Consider the following 17,492-nt stretch of genomic DNA (forward strand, 5'->3'; position numbering starts at 1 on the left):
TGATCGGTTCCGCAGGAAGTGTTACCAACTGAGATTCAATGCGAATTAACAGGTTGACCGGCTGTGCCGGAAGTTGATCTGCTTATTACCTTGATACTGAGCTCTGAGAACTATCGCGGGGTAACGAGCAGATGGAGGGGCACGGCAGCCGATAGCGACTAGTCGGCTTGGTCACGGGAATCGGAGCCCTGTTACAGCGTTCGTCCCTGCGTACCACCATGTGTACCCTCGCTTATCTTATCGCAGTAACCCCAACCTCCAACCTCCAACCTCCAGTTATATCCGGTTGACCTAGAGGGAATCCATTCGGCCCAAGTGGCGGCGGTGTACACACCTCCACAGGGCTCTTGGTACGAAGCGTACAGTGCGTGTAGTAAAATGCCACGATGGCGCCACATGATCTCTCGTGCATGTGCGGAGCCGATCAATCTACAGGGGGATGTTTGAGAGCATCGCCCAGTTTTGGTGACATCATCTCGACAACGAGGGGCCTAGCTTCTGGAAGCAGTGTGAAGAAGCAAATCAGCCTTGTTGGTGTAGTATATTGTGCCTCACTGCAGAAGAGATGATACCATACGTAATGCGCTTGCATGTCGTTACTAACTCTTGCTATTGCGTCTTTAGGCGCTTTGAGCAAGTCGCACCAGGATTCTTCATACATGCTACCGGTACACGAGTCAGTCAGCAATATCAAACAACCAACTGCGGACACTCAGGGTCTGTAGGTAGAATTATACACCGCCGGAAAAGATTGATTGGTTCTTTCGACGGAGTAAATATTGGTAGACGATGCGCCGGTCGCCGACAACATACATACAACCCTAGAGTCCAGCCGGTCCAATGCCCATATTGAGAGTAGAGAGTTATTGCTGGCATCAAATGCGGTACCGCTTATTTTGGGTGCCTGTCAGTGTCTCTTCTGTAGAAGATGTGCATCTGATAAGTGCCGAGGTGGAATTCCGTCGACCCCTCAAGTTCAAGCTACCCATGGCTGCTGACGGCCTGGAAATCATGCGATGGTCATGGGCAGTCTTGTGGCAAAATCTTACCATGTGCTTGAACTATGTAGATACTCGAGCTAGAGATGGTCATGCTCTAAGCCGAATACAGCTCTATAAACGGATGAAAGAATCGCTTTTGGTCAAGGGCATGCAGCAGTTGTAGTCTAAAGAAGCTCGGAGCAGACAGGAAAAGGACATGTATCCAGAGTGTCGGAAATTAACTTACGTAGATTGATGAGCGGTAAGTTAGTCATCTACTTGGGATATTGAACCATCTGTGTTACAAGCTCATACTAGATGGACTAGTGTCGGTACCCACTTTAGCGTGCGTGCGCGAGTTGGGGTCGGTTGGAGAGACTATCACATCAGCATCCTCTGAAAAACCATCGATCCTCCACATCTTCAAATTCAACGCCATTGGCTGCATTGTACGTAAAACATTCCTCCTTATAATAGAGAGTTGGATGCTTCATACATCGAGCAGCTCAGCGACTTTTCAACTGCAAATTCAACCCTTTGAACAGTTTTCCTCTGTGCAGTCATACGTCATCTGTTCAATATGTCCGTCTTCTTTGACTCCCCAATCAGGTTTGTCCCATTCCGATTATCGAATCATGGGGTTTGATGGTATGCTGACACATGTTTAGTGAAAACCTCGTGGCTGAGGGTGAGGCAGAGTCGGTATTGAGTAGCATCGGCGTCACCAATGGAATATCACCCAACGAGTCACGCGATTACCAACAACTCCTCGCTGCCGTACATGATGTAGCTCAACATGTACTGGACTTGCCAGACTACGTAGCACGTGCAGACTTCAGCAAGTACCCACGAGAACAACTCCACCGGCCATCAAAAGACGAGCAAGACTATGGCAACGCCTGGGCTCACAAATTCCTCATCCGCGGCAATCCGGAAGCGACTCTACTTCGAGGCAAGACGGTCTGTCTCAAAGACAATATTGCAGTTGCTGGTGTCCCACAGTTTTTTGGAACAGACGCTATTCCGCCATGGACTTCCGACTCGGATGCCACAGTAGTCCGACGAACATTAGACGCTGGTGCTCATATTGTGGGAACGGCAATATGCGAGAACTTCTGCAACTCAACTTCCTCATTTACTTCGGCACAAGGGCATGTAGACAATCCATATGCAGAGGGCTTCTCAGCTGGCGGAAGCACGTCAGGGGGCTGTGCTGTGGTCGGGGGTGGACTTGTCGACATTGCAATTGGTGCTGATCAAGGAGGCAGTATCCGTGTGCCATCATCGTTCTGCGGCTGTGAGTATAATCTGATTGGCATATAACGTCCCCTGCTATGACAGTTGACTAATGTATCGTGACAGGTGTAGGACTAAAACCCACTCACGGCCTAGTCCCATACACAGGCGTGTCGAGTGGTGACCCAGTTAGTGACCACGCTGGGCCTATTGCGAGAACCGTCAAAGATGTAGCTCTATGCTTAGAGGCCATCAGCGGAAGAGACGACTATGACGACCGCACTCTCGGTGCACCAACACATGGATCAACACACTACACACAACGACTTCAAAACTCCGTCGCTGGATTCAAGATTGGCGTTCTCAAAGAAGGATTCGAGCACAGGATAGTCGACCAGGAAGTGCGTAACACTGTTCAGAACGCGGTTGAGTCTTTCAAGCGTCTTGGTGCCACTGTCGAAGAGGTGTCGTTGCCTCTCCATCTCGAGGGACCAGCCATCTGGACTATCCAACAACGAATTGCCGGTACTCTTGGTATGCTAGGCTATGCACACGGGCGAAGAGGTCTATTCTCAACAGCCTACGAAGCAGCACGTCAACCATGGACAGACGAATCGTTCCAGAAACTCTTTCCCTCGACCAAAAATACGATGATCAACGGCCTCTCACTCATGCACAGCTATCCCGGTCTCTACGCGAAAACGATGAACATTGCACAACAACTGCGTGACTCATACGAAGAACTTTTCCAGAAGTACGACGTTATTGTCATGCCCACAACACCTTTTGTGGCACCACCTAATGCGGACTGGAAGCGTGGAGATCGGCCCATGGATGCGCTCAAACCAAGCATGGGTATCACGATTAACACGGCGATTTTCGATGTGACTGGCCACCCAGCCATGTCACTTCCTGTGGGATTTGCACCGTCGAATGCAGATGCACAGGTGATGCTGCCAGTTGGCATGCAACTGGTAGGCGGCTTGTGGCAGGAGCAAAAGGTGCTGGACGCCGCTTTCGCTTGGGAGTCAGCGAATGACTGGAAGAAAATCGGCCACAGAATGGATCAGGAATCGAAGCTAGCAACAAAGCTATGAAACACCATGATAGATGATGGATCAGTTGGGCGATATCCTTGATGTTTTGCTGGGAGGCAAAAACGTTCTGTTCTTTTTTTGAAACTTATTTCAACCTTGATGTCGTACGTAGCTAGACTAATTGATTGTGTAACCACCATCGACAACGAGCGCATGGCCCTGGATGAACGACGACTGGGAAGAACACAGGAAAAGAACTGCATCAGCGACTTCTTCAGGCTGGCCCATTCGTTTCATAGGTGCAATGTCAATGGCTGGCTTCAGTGCCTCAACCATGGCTGGTGAAGTGGTGGTCATGGGTGTTTCAATAACGCCTGGACAGACGCAGTTGACGCGTATGCCGTTATCGGAGTAGTCGATGGCATTAGCACGGGTCATGTTGATAACGGCAGATTTTGAAGCGCAATAGGCGGCTACGTGTTTTTATTAGCAATCGAATGTCTCTAGAGTCGGCCCTACTTAGGGAGGACTGACCAGCACCCGGCCTAGCGACCACACCGAGTTGACTCGCGATGTTGACAACGGCGCCTCTCTGCTTGAGATGTTCGGCAAGAGGCTCCTGCTTGAGCATGTTCCTCAACTGAGCACGGCAGCTGAGCCACGTGCCCCTGTAGTTGATGGCAGTTAAGCGGTCGAAGAAGTCGGTGGGCATGTCGACGGCTTTGACAGTGTCGCCCCCTAGAATCCCAGCGCAGTTGACAGCGTAGTCCAGCCTCGTGAAGTGAGCAGCCACTCTGTCCATGAAGGCATCTACAAACTTTTCGTCGGCAATGTCTCCTGCTTCATCGAGGACGCTCGCAGAGGGGTTGATGCGAAGTATGGCATCCTTTGTGTATTGCAGGGTGTCTGGGTTGATATCGGTAATGGCGATTCGAGAGCAGCCAGAGCGTACAAAGGCCTGAGCGACAGCGGCGCCAATACCTACATCGATGGCATGAGATGAGTATGCAATGTCCATGTCACGTGCTTCACACGACGACGACGGCCGCCAACGTACCAGTCCCTCCCGCGCCCGTGACGACGGCGACACCAGGGAGCGATCTCACGAGCGATGACATGTTTGTGCGGAGAGAATGTCCTTACTGTAATGAAGACTACTTACCGTGTAGCAGGAGTATACATGTGCGGGTTGACTTGGTTGATCGACACAAAATCGTTATCTCGGCGTGGCCGCCAGCGTCCCGGGGGCTTGGAGTAGACGCTGAGGTACCCCGCACGCCAGCATCAGCCAAGACGCTAAATAAAGGGACATCTTGGGCGGGACTTACCATAAGACCCACGTCGCTCCAATTTCTCTCCAACACTTGCCGCCACATGCATAAACTCACCCACACTTGTAGCCATTGCTCGAGAAGCTTCAAGCGAGCAGAACACCTGACCCGCCATCTCCGAACGCGTCGGTGCCTCCAAATGAGCGCTGTTTTGTTGAAGCAAGCCTACAGTAGCTGATGCAATAACCTAGATACCAGAGAGAAGCCCTATGCTTGTCGATGCGGCGCAGCTTTCACGCGACGGGACCTGCTTACCAGGCATTGGCGCATTACGCACCATGCCAACAGCCCTGATGCTGCCACGTCAACATGCTCGACTGAGACGACAACAGCAATTCATGTAGCCGCGCCTCAGCACCAAGAACCGTCCCATGTGCACACAATCGCGTCTAACGCGTCGACTGTCCCTGCTACGGCGCCTGCCGACTCTCGTCTCGTCGTCCAGCAGCCCCACTCAAATCATGTCGATTTACATGCCTCTACCCGCGTCTATCAGAACGCCCCGTCCCAGTTGATCCCCCAGGGTAAGTCCTACCTACTCTTGTCTGGCATAAGCATGGCTCGGTGCTCAAGTAGCATGCTGAGTATCATTTTAGACCTGCCTCCACCGCCCCCATATCGTGATGAAGGGCTCGATGACTTTCGTGACTTTGTCAACTTCATTGATGGCGTTGGCTTGTCGGCACAGTGGACGCCTGAGTATGATTATGACTGGATGCGAATTAGCGAGCACCAGCCTGAACCAACAAGGGCTTCTCGCGAACCGCAAACATCTCAATCACCAGGTCCTGAGGATATCGGTACCCCTTTTAGCACGTGGCTGCCATCGGCGCCAGCTGACGATCAGGTACACCTAAGATCGCATACAGAAGATAGTAAGTCTTCTCTTGCAGCACTAAACCACAGCCGTGTTAACCAATCATTCGAGACCCCGGCAATGAAAGAACCAGAAGCGGAACTTACACTGTCACTGATGATCATCGCAACTTTCTGGTATCACTTCTCGGGGCCTTTCCTGCTCCCATATCAAATTTTGATATACCATCTCGACATACTCTTACCCGCTACATTACCGCCTTTTTCGGCGGCTTCCACTCACATTTTCCCTTCATACATGGGCCAACTTACAGCCCATCGACATCACCCCTGGAGCTGACCCTAGCCATGTGCGCCGCTGGAGCACAGTATTGCTTCGAGCGAAAAAGTTCGGAACGTCTGTTCCAAACCGGCAAAGCCATTGTTTTTGAGCGTCTACGCCTGGAAAAGGCGCACTTCAGCCCGCAGACGATGGCTTTGGTCAGTTCTAGCAATGATATCATGTCAGACGTCCCCCCTACAAGTAGACGGACAGGTCCATGGTCACCTCTCGATATGGCAAAAACATTACTCATCTTAGTAGGATTCGCCACATGGGAAAGGACGGGACTATTACAACAAGCTTTTGCCTTGAGAGGATTGCTGGTACAGGCGCTTCGGGACATTGGCCTTCAGGAACGCGAAACGTGTCTCGGTGGCACTTCCTCCAGATCGGCCATGTGGGACAATTGGGTGCAGAATGAGTCCGCCAGACGTACGAAGCTTGTAGCATTTTGCTATATCAACGTACATAGCATCGCGTACAACATCAACCCATTGCTCTGGAGTAGTGAGCTACATCTACGGCTTCCTTGTGGTACACAGGAGTGGCAGGCTCCCAGCGCTGCACAATGGGTGGCCCTTCAACGTGAGAGCAAGGAAGAGCAAATGCAATTTCAGCAAGCCCTGTCCATACTCCTTCAAAGCTCAACAAATGAAGGTGAGCCACTGCTACGGTCAACGATCCTAGCTTTCAATGTGATGCTAATAGTTTCTCAGAGCAAGTACATCCCATTCCCAGTCCTATTGGTAACTACATCCTTTTACATGCATTACTACAACGGATCCACGTGGTGCGCGAGCTTTCATTTCCTGCTACTTCTCCTGCAACCATCTCGGTGGCTGAGATGCATGTAATTGGACGCGCTCTTCGTGGATGGACTTCACTTTGGCAACAAACCCCAGAATCCATGCTCGACCCAAATAATGAAAGCGGGTGAGTAGAAGATCATGCAAATACTTGCATCTATGTGCTGATATGTCAAGGCCTATCCCATTTACGTCAAGCGCACTTCTGGTAGTGGCTTATGTACGCCTCTCATTGAACATTGGACCGCATCGACATCTGGAATCCCGCGATGCAGATGTTATCGCAGCCGGCCTTATGCGCGTTCCAGATATAGAGCGCAACGACATGCTTTTATCAGCACTATTGTATTCCACTCATGCACTCAGTATCCCGGTAAGACTTGGAATCGATCGAGTTGCTAGAAGCCAGGCTTTCTTCTGGAGTGTTCAACACGCCATATCAAGCTTTGAATGCGCCATCTTCCTGGGGAAATGGCTCTTCTCTATTCCCAGGCCCTTTCGCGAAGACATGTTGTCTCGATCAGAGTATCGTATACTGCATTGGGTACGCTGTATCACCAATGAGGCGTATACGGTGATTGACTTTGAAGAGACTGAGAATAGTGATGGCCTTCTACGAACTCCTATCGACCCAGCTGTGCTGGGCCTTGCAGTTTTGAATATATGGTCTCGTTTCTTCCGTGGTAACAGTCAATGGCAGTTTGTTGTGAATCTGGGATTAAGCTTGGAGAGGTATATCAAACTAATTACGTAAATGTCCTTGTCTCTACAAGGACCTTCGTCGGAAATACTAAGCTTCACCCAAATATCTGCTAGCCCGTAAATCAAGTGTACGCAATAGTTGCAGTTACAGCAGCACTAACATTGGATGGGCGAGTAACCTCAGAGAGTCCGCATGTCACTCCAGATTGTACCTAAGAGTCTTGTCCCTAAAAAAGGGGCATATTTATCAGTCTGAAATGTGCCAGTCTTTGAGTTCGAGTTGAGGCATTTAGCCAAGATACGGCGCACAGATTAAGTAAGCCACAGGCTCTGGTTGGTTGGATCCCCAAAAGGAGGTGAGCCAGTATCTGATTGGAACATCCGCTAGCATGGCCTACGAAGGAGCGAGTGTGAGCGGTGCGGTGTCTTGAAATTCCATGCAAGATGTGGAATTGATGAGATGGTTTCCTCCTGCTTTGTCAACATGTGCTCGTCTTCGTTCGAAGCGAGTGAGCGAACGTCTGTCCTGGCCCATGTGGCAGTATACGAAGGAGCTCGTCCCTAAGAGACAAAATGGAACGATGATGGTGGCTTGTGCGCTGGAACTGTTCTGTCACTTTGAACCAGCTTCGTACGTATTCATGTGGAATAGAGACCTCGGTTGTTAAATATGTCTATTTCTCGAACAACACATAGGAAAACCTAGATTCTCACTCGGCTTAGGATGTCCCGCCCGGTACCGATAAAATATACCTATGCATGTTGTGTTAACCATATCCTAAATATCCCTCACCCCTGTACTCGATTTCCTATACCCATAAAGTGGCCATGATGCGCCATTCCATGGAGCGGAATCGTTCTTCGGTGGGACGAATTGGGTGAACACACCCGTGCAGCCACTGCAGAGTGCAGACCGTTGGGTTTGCAGTACATACTATTCGGTTACCCCAGGTAACGGTAGATCAGAAGGCCGAAAAGGAACCACTCCACTATTATACCGTTTCTGGTAACTAATGTCCGCTACCCCTAAGGCCCTACACACGCGAATGCAGGGCGTTTCTACCGAAGAGTCGCATACCCAATTTTGAGCCAATTTTACACCTCACCCGTGTGGCAAGGGCCAATGGTGCAGCATGTTGGAATGGGTGCGCATCCTTCGAGATGAAAGCGGATGCAGGTTGCCGAACTAGCCCCGCAAACTCCTTCCAGAATCATATAGGTATAGAAGGATATGCAGAGGCCGCGAGAATGGAAAATTCTGAGTCTAGGCTTTTCCAACCCGCCTTTCTTCAATCATCCTATTAGTAGCCGGCTTCGCCCCATTACTGTTTCTAGTCGTCCAGTCGTTGCAGTAATCTTCGTCTTCACTTGGCCATGTACTCACGTACCATTCTCTCGGGTCTGCTGTTGGGAGCATTGCCCTTACTGGCTTCAGCACAAGATGGCACGAACGCCACAATCCCCACTCCCCCGAAGCCTAGTACACCAGCAGGCGACTGCGTTGGTGTGAACGCCATCAGCCCAAAATGTAACAGCCAAGAATCTGCGTACCAAAGAGACTTCTTTTACATCGGTGGTGGCTATGTCGACTCTGGCATTCCGGGCCAGCAGATGTGGAGCGACCAACTATACGTTGAAAAGCTGACGCCTGCCACAAAGGTCAACAAGCCTTACCCGATGGTCTTCGTTTCCGCGGGTATCAACTCGGGTGCAGAATGGCTGAATACGCCAGACAATCGCAAAGGATGGGCTTCCTATTATCTTGACCAAGGCTACCAAGTCTACATCGTTGACATTGCTGCAAACGGCCGAAGCGGCCAGCAACTTCTCTCAAAATACCCTCTACGCCTTGGTTCTACAGACGTCATCAATGAACAGGGTTTCACAGCTGTCGGGGACTTTGATCAATACCCCCAAGCAAGCTTACACACCCAATGGCCCGGCAACGGAACTCGTGGAGACCCAGTCTTCGACACTTTCACCGCCGCTAACGTCCCCCTCTCTTCATCCAGCGTGAACGTGGAAAACACCATGCGCACATCTGGATGCCAGCTTCTCAGCATGATCGGCCAGTCATATGCCGTCTGCCATTCTGCCGGCTGCACCTACACAGCTATCTGGTCAGACGCATGCCCCGATCTCCTCCGTGCAAACATCAACATCGAGCCCGGCAACATCCCTTTTACTTCATTCGTCGGAGGCTCGACTGGTGTCGGTGGCGGCCGTACCCCTGCTCGACCGTGCGGTCTCACATACACACCGCTGCAATACGATCCTCCTGTGACAAACTGCTCGGCCATTACCACCGTTGAAGTTGGACTAGACACCCCCGCCGAGCGCTCTTGCATGCTTCAAACCGGTACCATCCACAAACTTACGCAGGTCGGCAAAGTACCGTATATCATGATTACGGGTGAGGCCAGCCAGCATATCACGTACGACTACTGTTTCGTGGCGTACTTTGAGCAGATGGGCCTCACGAACTTTCAGTGGATCAAGCTTGCGGACCTGGGAATCAAGGGGAATGCGCACTTTTTGTTCTTGGAGAAGAATAATTTGGAGATTGCGGCGGCGATTAACTTGGGTCTTGAGAAGCTGAATGAAGGGCCTGATGCTCCGGGTCATCCTGGTCTCCCTATCTCTTTGGAATGAGAAATGTAGTGTATGAATAGCTACTAGGGTATAAATCTGGTTTCATGTATATAGCTCGGGGGCTGCGTTGTGTAAATACAAAATGTAGAGAAGAAGGCTGGTGTAGAGTGTAAGCTTTGTATGAAATGTTCATCAATCATTTATCCATACGAACATTACCACTACTCGTTATTAAGCACTGTTCCTCATACAAGCGCATTACCAATCTTCTCTATCCACCAGCAACCCCTCACCTCTTCGTTAACAAAAACCTCACCTCGCTTTGAGCACACTATCCAGCACCCCAACCCTCTTAACCCAACTCCTCGCCCTCTTCCCATAAATATACATAGGAATCGTAAACAGCGTCACCGCCACCGTCGTACCACCAATCACATAGAATGTATCTCTTACCCCCTGCGTAGCAATCCAGTCGTTGGCGTAGAACGTCAATCCAAACGCGAAAAGGTTCTTGATGAAATTCATGATGGCGAAGGCCTCGGCCGACTCCTCGCGGTGGCAGTCCGAGACGTAGGTTACTACGGCTGTGGTACCGAGTTGTACGCCGAGGTTGATGAGGCCCATGCAGACGATGACGGGGACGGGCCATGGCTCCTCTTTGTAGAGGGCTTCGCCCCAGGCGAAGAAGCCGACGGCGGTGAAGGCGAGGTATGTCACCATGACTGGAAGTCTGAACTCGGGTTCTGTGATTTCCATCAGCTACCACCAAACCTTTTTCTTTGTATTGACAAGATACATACCGAAAATACCGTTGTTATGCTTAGACATGAGTTTCGCCACGCCATCGATGATGGGGCCCGCTATCAATGTGGCCAAGACCGAGGCTACGAATGAAGACATGTTTGTAGCGCCGACTGCACTGACGGAGAAGTTATATGGCGGTGCTGAGAAAATCTGCGATAGCGTTATGGAGATTAGGACGAGCCAGGATATGCAGATTGTAAATAACAGCGTCGCCCACATGACCACTGGGCTGGCTATCATGACAAAAGGGCGAATGAACGTGCGCCAGAACGATACATCGTCCTTGTAACCAGACCAAAACTGAAGCGTTTTCTTGTACGAATCGCGGGGTTCCGATGAGGGAGATGACTGGCGTACACTGTCTTCGATGCGTTCGACGGGCTTGTCTTTGTGCTTCTCGGAGATATCGAGAGTGTGGACGCTAGTATCGATATTCATGGCGTTATTGCGGTGATATGCTGTTTCGGGCATGAAGAAGAAGACGAGAAGGAACATGATGATGAAGGCGCCGCCCATTGCGTACATGGCAATGCGGTAGGAACCATATTGGATAATGGATCCGGCTGATTTAGTCAGTATTGTAATGCCTTTTTTTTCGAGAATTCGTTCATACCTATGGGACTAGCCAAGTTCTGAGTATAGTGTTAGTTGGGTCGTATTTCTAGCTATTTTACAGGTAACTCACAATTCCGCCCAGGACTCCTAAATTGAAAATCGCCATTCTAAATCCGCGCTCATGTACGTGCCACAGGTCGCCAACTGAAGACGGGATAAGCGCTTCGAAAGGAGCTGTTCTTGTAAGAAGACGATATGGCAAGAGAAATGTCAACTCATCTTACCCATACAAAACCCCTGAATAGCTCTCGCAGCAGTGAGCGAAGCGAAGCTCGAAGACCCCGCGACCCAGAAGCTCGAAGCTGCCAACCCCAGTGTAGTCACGAGATAAATCGGTCTCTTTCCTATCTTGACGGCCAGTGTATTGCAGAGAAGACTGCCGCCGGCAATGGCTACGATGCAGGATCCGTTTGCACCTAGTCGAGCACCAGTCAGAGCAATGCTTTTGCGCTAGGTGGATTTCGTATTACCAAGGGTAAATCGTTGCAACGGCACGTCAAATTGCTTTGCCAAAGGTACGAAGGCGGATGTTAATAGCGGTCCGACAGCTAATCCCCCAGTCAGCCTCGTAAAGTTAAAGTGAGTAGTCAATCTCTTACCTCCTACACACCCACATCCGTAGGCAATGACAACTGTAAACTACTCCTCGTCAGCTTCTTCACAGCATCCTTCATATTCAACACTCAACTCACCATCTCCTTCTGCCATCGCGGCCAATTATACGGATCATTCGGTGAATCCGAGGGCTGGGGGATAAGCACAACCGTCCCCGTCGCATCATGCTTGAGCAGCGAAACATCGATTCCCGATGTAGTCTCAAGATCGAGGCGTCCCAATTCACTCAACGGCGCCGTCCCCGGCACCTTTTCGAGCCTATAGTCTTGCAGTATACCCAGCGGCATGATTTCTTAATTTGTCTACAAAAAAAAAGGGAACAAAAATGGTTGGAGGAAATGTAAAGACGCAGATTCCTTATTAAAGCCACGGGCATTTATCGATTGGTGGTGGTTATCCGGGGATAATACTCAACACCAGCTGCTGAAATATGTAGCCATAGAATGGATGTGGGGTAAGTAGCACTCTTCACGCGGCAGTTGGCCGCAAGACCAGGGTGCGGTGAAAAAGAAGCGTGCGGGGGTTGCGGGTGCGGGGAACTTTGGAAGTTACAGTTGCACTTATTGAGCGACTATGGGGTAGTACAAGCAGGTGATGCGGCAGCTACGTAGGAAAAAAAGTGGGTATCGGTAAGACATTGCCGATGGATCTACATGCATAAAGGGGCTTGGATTGGTATAGTCGTGTTGCATGTGTGCAGCGATGGGGTCCGCTTAAGTGACATTGCCGCTTTGCCCGGTTGTTGAATTGCCTGGGGGGGGGGGGGTGTTACGAGAAGCGGGAGAGTTGTTTGGGTTTGTGCTGTATGCGAATAAGCAAATGGGGAATATATGATTTGAGAGATGCTTGCTAGACATAAGCACAAAAAGGTTATTTCGAATAGAGTTGCACAGCAGTCACGGCAGACTCTTACTTCGTTTCTTGCTCACAGACAAGGGTTATACTACCAAAAGCCACCATATACTTCGGACCGGGCAACGGACCCAGCCCCACATGTAGCCACACGAAATCAAGGTCTCGTTTACTGTTTCGAGGAGACACCGTATATGCGCTCCAGCTGAGAGCAAACTGCTTCCGTGACCTCATTCGTCGAGGAGCTGCCTCCGAGATCACGAGTCGCAACGCCTCGCTCGGTAACTGACTCCACACTCTCCATAAGCTTCTGAGCCGCTTGCTCCTCGCCCAGCCATACTAGCATCTCGGATGCAGTCCAGAACGTGCCTACTGGGTTTGCGATGCCCTTACCCGTGATGTCGAATGCTGAGCCGTGGATTGGCTCGAACATGGATGGGTTTTGGCGTGTAGGATCAACTGTTTTCCTTTAGTATCACTGCAAGGATGAATAGGATAGAAGACGCTCACGATTACTGGTCGGTGCAATACCAATCGAGCCAGCCAGGGCGGCTGCAAGGTCTGAAAGGATATCCGCATGCTGTACGCGTCAGTAACTGACCTGTTCCTGAAGTAACATATCTCTACTCACCAAGTTCGTTGCCACAATTGTATCCAGCGACTTCGGATCCAGCACCATCCTGCACGTCATAGCATCAACAAGCATCTTATCACACTTGACGTCTGGAAACTCTTTCGCAACCTCCGCAGCAACCTCATCCCACATGACCATCCCATTGCGCTGTGCATTGCTCTTCGTAACAACAGTGATGTGCTTCCTCGGTCGCTTCCGTGCAGTCTCAAACGCGAAACGCAGCAAACGCTCTACGCCGTGTCGCGTAAAGATGGAGACTTCGGTGGCGATTTCCCAAGGCTGGCCTTTATGCGATCGGCCTCCTTGACCTGCGTATTCTCCTTCAGAGTTCTCACGTACAATGACCCAGTCGAGGTCGCCGTGCTCTGCTTTTCGCAGGGGAGATGAAGTGCCACGGAAGATTTTGGTTGGTCGGACGTTGGCGTATTGCTGGAAGGTTTGGCAGATGGCGAGGCGGAGACCCCATAGAGAAATGTGATCTGGGACGTCTGCAGTCGATTAGCAAGTTGGGTGCTTGCACTCTTGGATCTTCTACGCACCTGGAGCGCCAACAGCACCGAAGAGAATTGCGTCGTGCTTCTTGAGTTCTTCTAGGCCCCCGTCGGGTATGTACTTTCCCGTCTTTTTGTACGTTTCTGAGCTCCAGTCGTAGTCTTTGAATTGCAACTGGAATGATCCATCTAGCTGTGAGAGTTTCTTCAAGACTTGTACACCAGCGTTGACGACCTCCGGACCAATGCCATCGGCGCCTATTGTGGCAATGTTGTGTGTGCGTGTAGTTGTGCTTGGAGACATGATGTAGGTTGCACTGTTGTTGCTTTATGATGAGATCTTAACAATTAAGCACCAGGTTTCTCGTCACCCAACCCAACTTTACACAAGTATTCATATAGCATGGGTTACGGACTAAGAATTACCACTGCCAGTCAGTCTCATGTGCTTGGACAGGTTTGGTCGCAATGCTTGCCACTGGTGTTCTCCAGTCCCGCAAATGCGGGGAAGTACCGGAGAAACAAAGTCCGGCACATGTGCCGAGCACGACGTTGCTGTTCGTTTCGTTCTTTGCATTCAACAATTTGTTGTTACTGCGAAAAGTCCCAATGTTGCTCTTGGTCGAACCAGAATGGTATATCAAAGCCGGAAAAGGGATCTAAGCCGTTTGGATTACTGAATGCCATACCTCCAGTCTCTTCCATTGTCATGTACGTATTCCAGTAACTATCGTCAATACCAAAAGTAGGCTCTACTCCTGCCGACCCAGCCAAAAGTTCGGAGTCTGGGTTGGTGGCGCGCTCCTGGTTTTCCGCTGTTCCATGTGAGCTTTTGCCCGGATGTATCGGGTCGTGTTGAATATAAGTTGTTTGGAAAGCGTTGAATGATGTATCAGTGACTCTATCTTCGCCTGTGTCATTACTTGGAGCAACTATACTAGCATCTTGAGTTGTTTGGTAAGACATGCGAGCACGTAAGTCGCGTATTGCGGCAGAGCTCGCCTCCGGCCATGCGCTTCCACGCCGAGAAAGATGCTCAAGTATTTGCAAGCTTTTCTCCGACAGCCTTTGCTTGCAGATTAGCAGAAGAATCCGAGTAAACTTTCAAGAGTTAATACCGTGTAACAAGAGCCTCAGCGATATGCTTCCCGTTCGCCGCATAGAAGAGGATAAATGTGCTGATCCACACCGCCCAGGTGCAAGAAGGCCATAGTAATGACAGAGATCGTGACGATGCTTCTACTCGACCAGATTCGGGTTTCATAGCACTGTAGAGGGTGGAAATGATACTACGGGCAGATCCAATGCATTTTTGAAGTGCCACGTCATATTCTACATCTTTACGCGATGCTGCTAAAGCAGGACGGTAGAATGAAATGACTGATTCATGCTTAAGCAGCGTTAGAACCATAGTAGCATACTGAGAAGCTCTATGGGGCCCATCTGGGTCGATGTAGTCCTCTACGTCATTCCACCATTGGCTGAGTTTTGCAGTGATCGCGGTCGCTCGAGTTGGGTCGTTCTGAACAAAGTGTACCGATTTGTTGCGAAGTTCTATAATCTCGCCGCGAATTCTGGCTTGCTGAGCGAGAAGGTGAAGTAGGTGTAGCTGGTTTTCTTTGCATGGTTAGGTCAGAGTTTATCTAGAGACGGTGGAACCTACTGTGTTCCGACTGGGCTTCTACGTGATGTTCCGTGAGCGGAAAGCATACATCAATGTCGTAATCATGAAGACTCAGCGGGAGACCCATAGATTGGCTGAGAAAGCGGTCCATGGCATAGATTGACCAGAAAACGCGTTGTCGAAGCTCTCTTTCATCTGGAGAAAATGCCGAAAAGCGAGCTGGGCAACGATGAAGGCCTAGTTGCACAGCCATACGTGTGATGAGTCCACCCACGCGGGAAGCAGCATTCAGACGAAGCATGGACACAAGGAATATTTGTACACTCAAAGCTGCTTGCAATGCGAGTATGGTCGTAGGGCGTGATAGTATGGCCTGGAGACTGTCTAGAGCAGACTCATACGTGAGGAAGACGAGACAGGCAGGATACTGCCTACGATCATATCCATTTGATTGTCTGTGATCTGCGAGAGAGGTGGAATGGATTGCTCGAAGTACCACCATGCGAAGATCTCCGAGAGAATTGTCTCGTGGAATACCTCTACGTGCGAACTCGTCAAAATACCCTAGGACAGTCGGTGCGTGCAGGAATGGGTGGAACGGGTGCCAATTTGCAAAATAGCTCGCCGAGAAAGCGACCATCTCCTGAAACGATATTTGAGTAGGTGTATCGAGAATGATCTCAGTTTCCTTCCATAATCGCTCAGATGAATTGGGTTTTACCAACGGTAGATGGTCATCTTCGCCTGGTACTATATCACTTATGGGTGTTTGCACCACGTCAGAATTTACTGGCCGAGAATGATTGATAGCACCATAGACTGATCTGATGAAGAATATTCCACTGGCACTGCCGACAAAGCCTGTTAATCTGTCCGTGGGGTTTCGCATCAAGCCGACTTCACGCGCCAGTTGCGCTGAAGTCCGCTGTCGTTTTGCGGGCCTCTCATCCTTTGCAGATCTTTCGGGCAATAAGTGCTCGTCATGCATATGCTCCATGGTAGCCACTGTCATGCGTGGTTTATTAGTGAGGAGATTGGTGGGTGTCAAAGGCAGGATTCTCGAACCAGGAAACCCCGCTTTGTCACATGACTCGATTTTAACCATCTCTGACGAACAGATTGATTCAGGCAATGCCCGTCTCCTACGAAGCGGTCTTCGGTTACTAGAAGTAATTTTCTATCCATTGCCTAGAATCCGGGGAGCCATCCAAAGCATTTGGGACTATTGGCTGATTGCAAGTCTCGAGCTGCTCCAGAACCGCTCTTGGTGGTGCTGCAGCATGGATTTCGAGCTCATGTGTTGATTCATTGCACTCTGTTCGAGATGCTGTTGTTGCTGCCAGACCCTCATCCTCTTGGGCTTGAAGCCACGCCATCAATTGATCGCGTGTCTGCAGCGGCAAGTGCTTCCAATCTTCCATTTTCTCTGCCTTTGAGCGTTGTCGTAGTGGCGAATTGGAGCCTGCGCTGTTTAAGTGAGCATCTATGTTATGTTCGGCGGCTAAGTTTCGAATGGCGATGAGAGTGGCAGAGAGTGCGGTTTCCGTTGCTGCCAGTCGCTCCTCAAGAGCTTTGATGTAAGCAGCAGGTAGGCCGCGTTTTCCACCTTCTTGGTAATGACATGCGGTCGAAGCAGATTGACATTGATAGCATGATGGACTGTTACAGTTAGCTTTTGTACATTAAGTCTCGTGTGGGAGGTGGCAACATTCTACGGTCGCATTTGCATTTTTTCAACCTGCAAGCTTCGCAAGCGATTGCGTGGAATCGCTCCTGGAGAGTTGCAGTCAGTAGGCCACCCTCTGTAACACGTGCGGAATCTTTTGGCAGCATTTTTGAATAGTGATGTTGTCAAGTTAGTGGAACAATTGGTGTTATACGTTTCCATTGTGTACAAACATGAATGGGTTCTCAGCCCCAGAAGTACTTAGCCGGACACTACAAAGTAAGCGCGACCGCCGGCTACCGTTTAAGTTCGCCATCTTCAACGCAAATGCTTCGGTCAACAAACGTCTCAATGCCTGCTAAGACGAAC

The 17,492-nt window shown here is 50.2% G+C and overlaps 8 protein-coding genes across 8 annotated transcripts; 3 read left to right on the top strand and 5 right to left on the bottom strand.

Annotated features, from left to right (window-relative positions):
- Positions 1-1,560: 1,560 nt before the first annotated feature.
- Positions 1,561-3,313, top strand: COCCADRAFT_85235 (uncharacterized protein; the record flags this gene model as incomplete). The annotated part of the gene is made up of 3 exons (XM_007710018.1): positions 1,561-1,589; positions 1,649-2,277; positions 2,343-3,313. 3 exons carry the CDS (start codon positions 1,561-1,563, stop codon positions 3,311-3,313), a joined length of 1,629 nt encoding a protein of 542 aa, XP_007708208.1.
- Positions 3,314-3,430: 117 nt separating this feature from the next.
- Positions 3,431-4,371, bottom strand: COCCADRAFT_85414 (uncharacterized protein; the record flags this gene model as incomplete). Its single annotated transcript, XM_007710019.1, has 3 exons — positions 3,431-3,726; positions 3,788-4,234; positions 4,311-4,371. The coding sequence occupies 3 exons, from the start codon at positions 4,369-4,371 to the stop codon at positions 3,431-3,433; spliced, it is 804 nt and encodes a 267-aa protein (XP_007708209.1).
- Positions 4,372-5,161: 790 nt separating this feature from the next.
- Positions 5,162-7,282, top strand: COCCADRAFT_85275 (uncharacterized protein; the record flags this gene model as incomplete). The annotated part of the gene is made up of 4 exons (XM_007710020.1): positions 5,162-5,459; positions 5,513-6,379; positions 6,439-6,655; positions 6,706-7,282. The coding sequence occupies 4 exons, from the start codon at positions 5,162-5,164 to the stop codon at positions 7,280-7,282; spliced, it is 1,959 nt and encodes a 652-aa protein (XP_007708210.1).
- A 1,322-nt stretch (positions 7,283-8,604) lies between these two features.
- Positions 8,605-9,882, top strand: COCCADRAFT_22917 (uncharacterized protein; the record flags this gene model as incomplete). Its single annotated transcript, XM_007709959.1, has 1 exon — positions 8,605-9,882. The coding sequence occupies one exon, from the start codon at positions 8,605-8,607 to the stop codon at positions 9,880-9,882; it is 1,278 nt and encodes a 425-aa protein (XP_007708149.1).
- A 252-nt stretch (positions 9,883-10,134) lies between these two features.
- Positions 10,135-12,143, bottom strand: COCCADRAFT_33279 (uncharacterized protein; the record flags this gene model as incomplete). Its single annotated transcript, XM_007709981.1, has 8 exons — positions 10,135-10,565; positions 10,623-11,189; positions 11,240-11,258; positions 11,312-11,415; positions 11,466-11,657; positions 11,712-11,789; positions 11,841-11,880; positions 11,934-12,143. The coding sequence occupies 8 exons, from the start codon at positions 12,141-12,143 to the stop codon at positions 10,135-10,137; spliced, it is 1,641 nt and encodes a 546-aa protein (XP_007708171.1).
- A 734-nt stretch (positions 12,144-12,877) lies between these two features.
- On the bottom strand, positions 12,878-14,137 carry COCCADRAFT_22919 (uncharacterized protein; the record flags this gene model as incomplete). The annotated part of the gene is made up of 4 exons (XM_007709960.1): positions 12,878-13,167; positions 13,219-13,288; positions 13,340-13,830; positions 13,882-14,137. The coding sequence occupies 4 exons, from the start codon at positions 14,135-14,137 to the stop codon at positions 12,878-12,880; spliced, it is 1,107 nt and encodes a 368-aa protein (XP_007708150.1).
- A 656-nt stretch (positions 14,138-14,793) lies between these two features.
- COCCADRAFT_54949 (uncharacterized protein) lies at positions 14,794-16,469 on the bottom strand (the record flags this gene model as incomplete). Its single annotated transcript, XM_007710021.1, has 3 exons — positions 14,794-14,899; positions 14,952-15,450; positions 15,497-16,469. Coding segments are annotated over 3 exons (1,578 nt in total), but the record flags the coding sequence as incomplete, so codon positions are not given.
- Positions 16,470-16,620: 151 nt separating this feature from the next.
- On the bottom strand, positions 16,621-17,290 carry COCCADRAFT_85282 (uncharacterized protein; the record flags this gene model as incomplete). The annotated part of the gene is made up of 2 exons (XM_007710022.1): positions 16,621-17,116; positions 17,166-17,290. The coding sequence occupies 2 exons, from the start codon at positions 17,288-17,290 to the stop codon at positions 16,621-16,623; spliced, it is 621 nt and encodes a 206-aa protein (XP_007708212.1).
- Positions 17,291-17,492: the final 202 nt, after the last annotated feature.

This window comes from Bipolaris zeicola (assembly GCF_000523435.1).
Source record: "Bipolaris zeicola 26-R-13 unplaced genomic scaffold scaffold_13, whole genome shotgun sequence".
In the NCBI taxonomy this organism is placed as follows: Eukaryota; Fungi; Ascomycota; class Dothideomycetes; order Pleosporales; family Pleosporaceae; genus Bipolaris; species Bipolaris zeicola.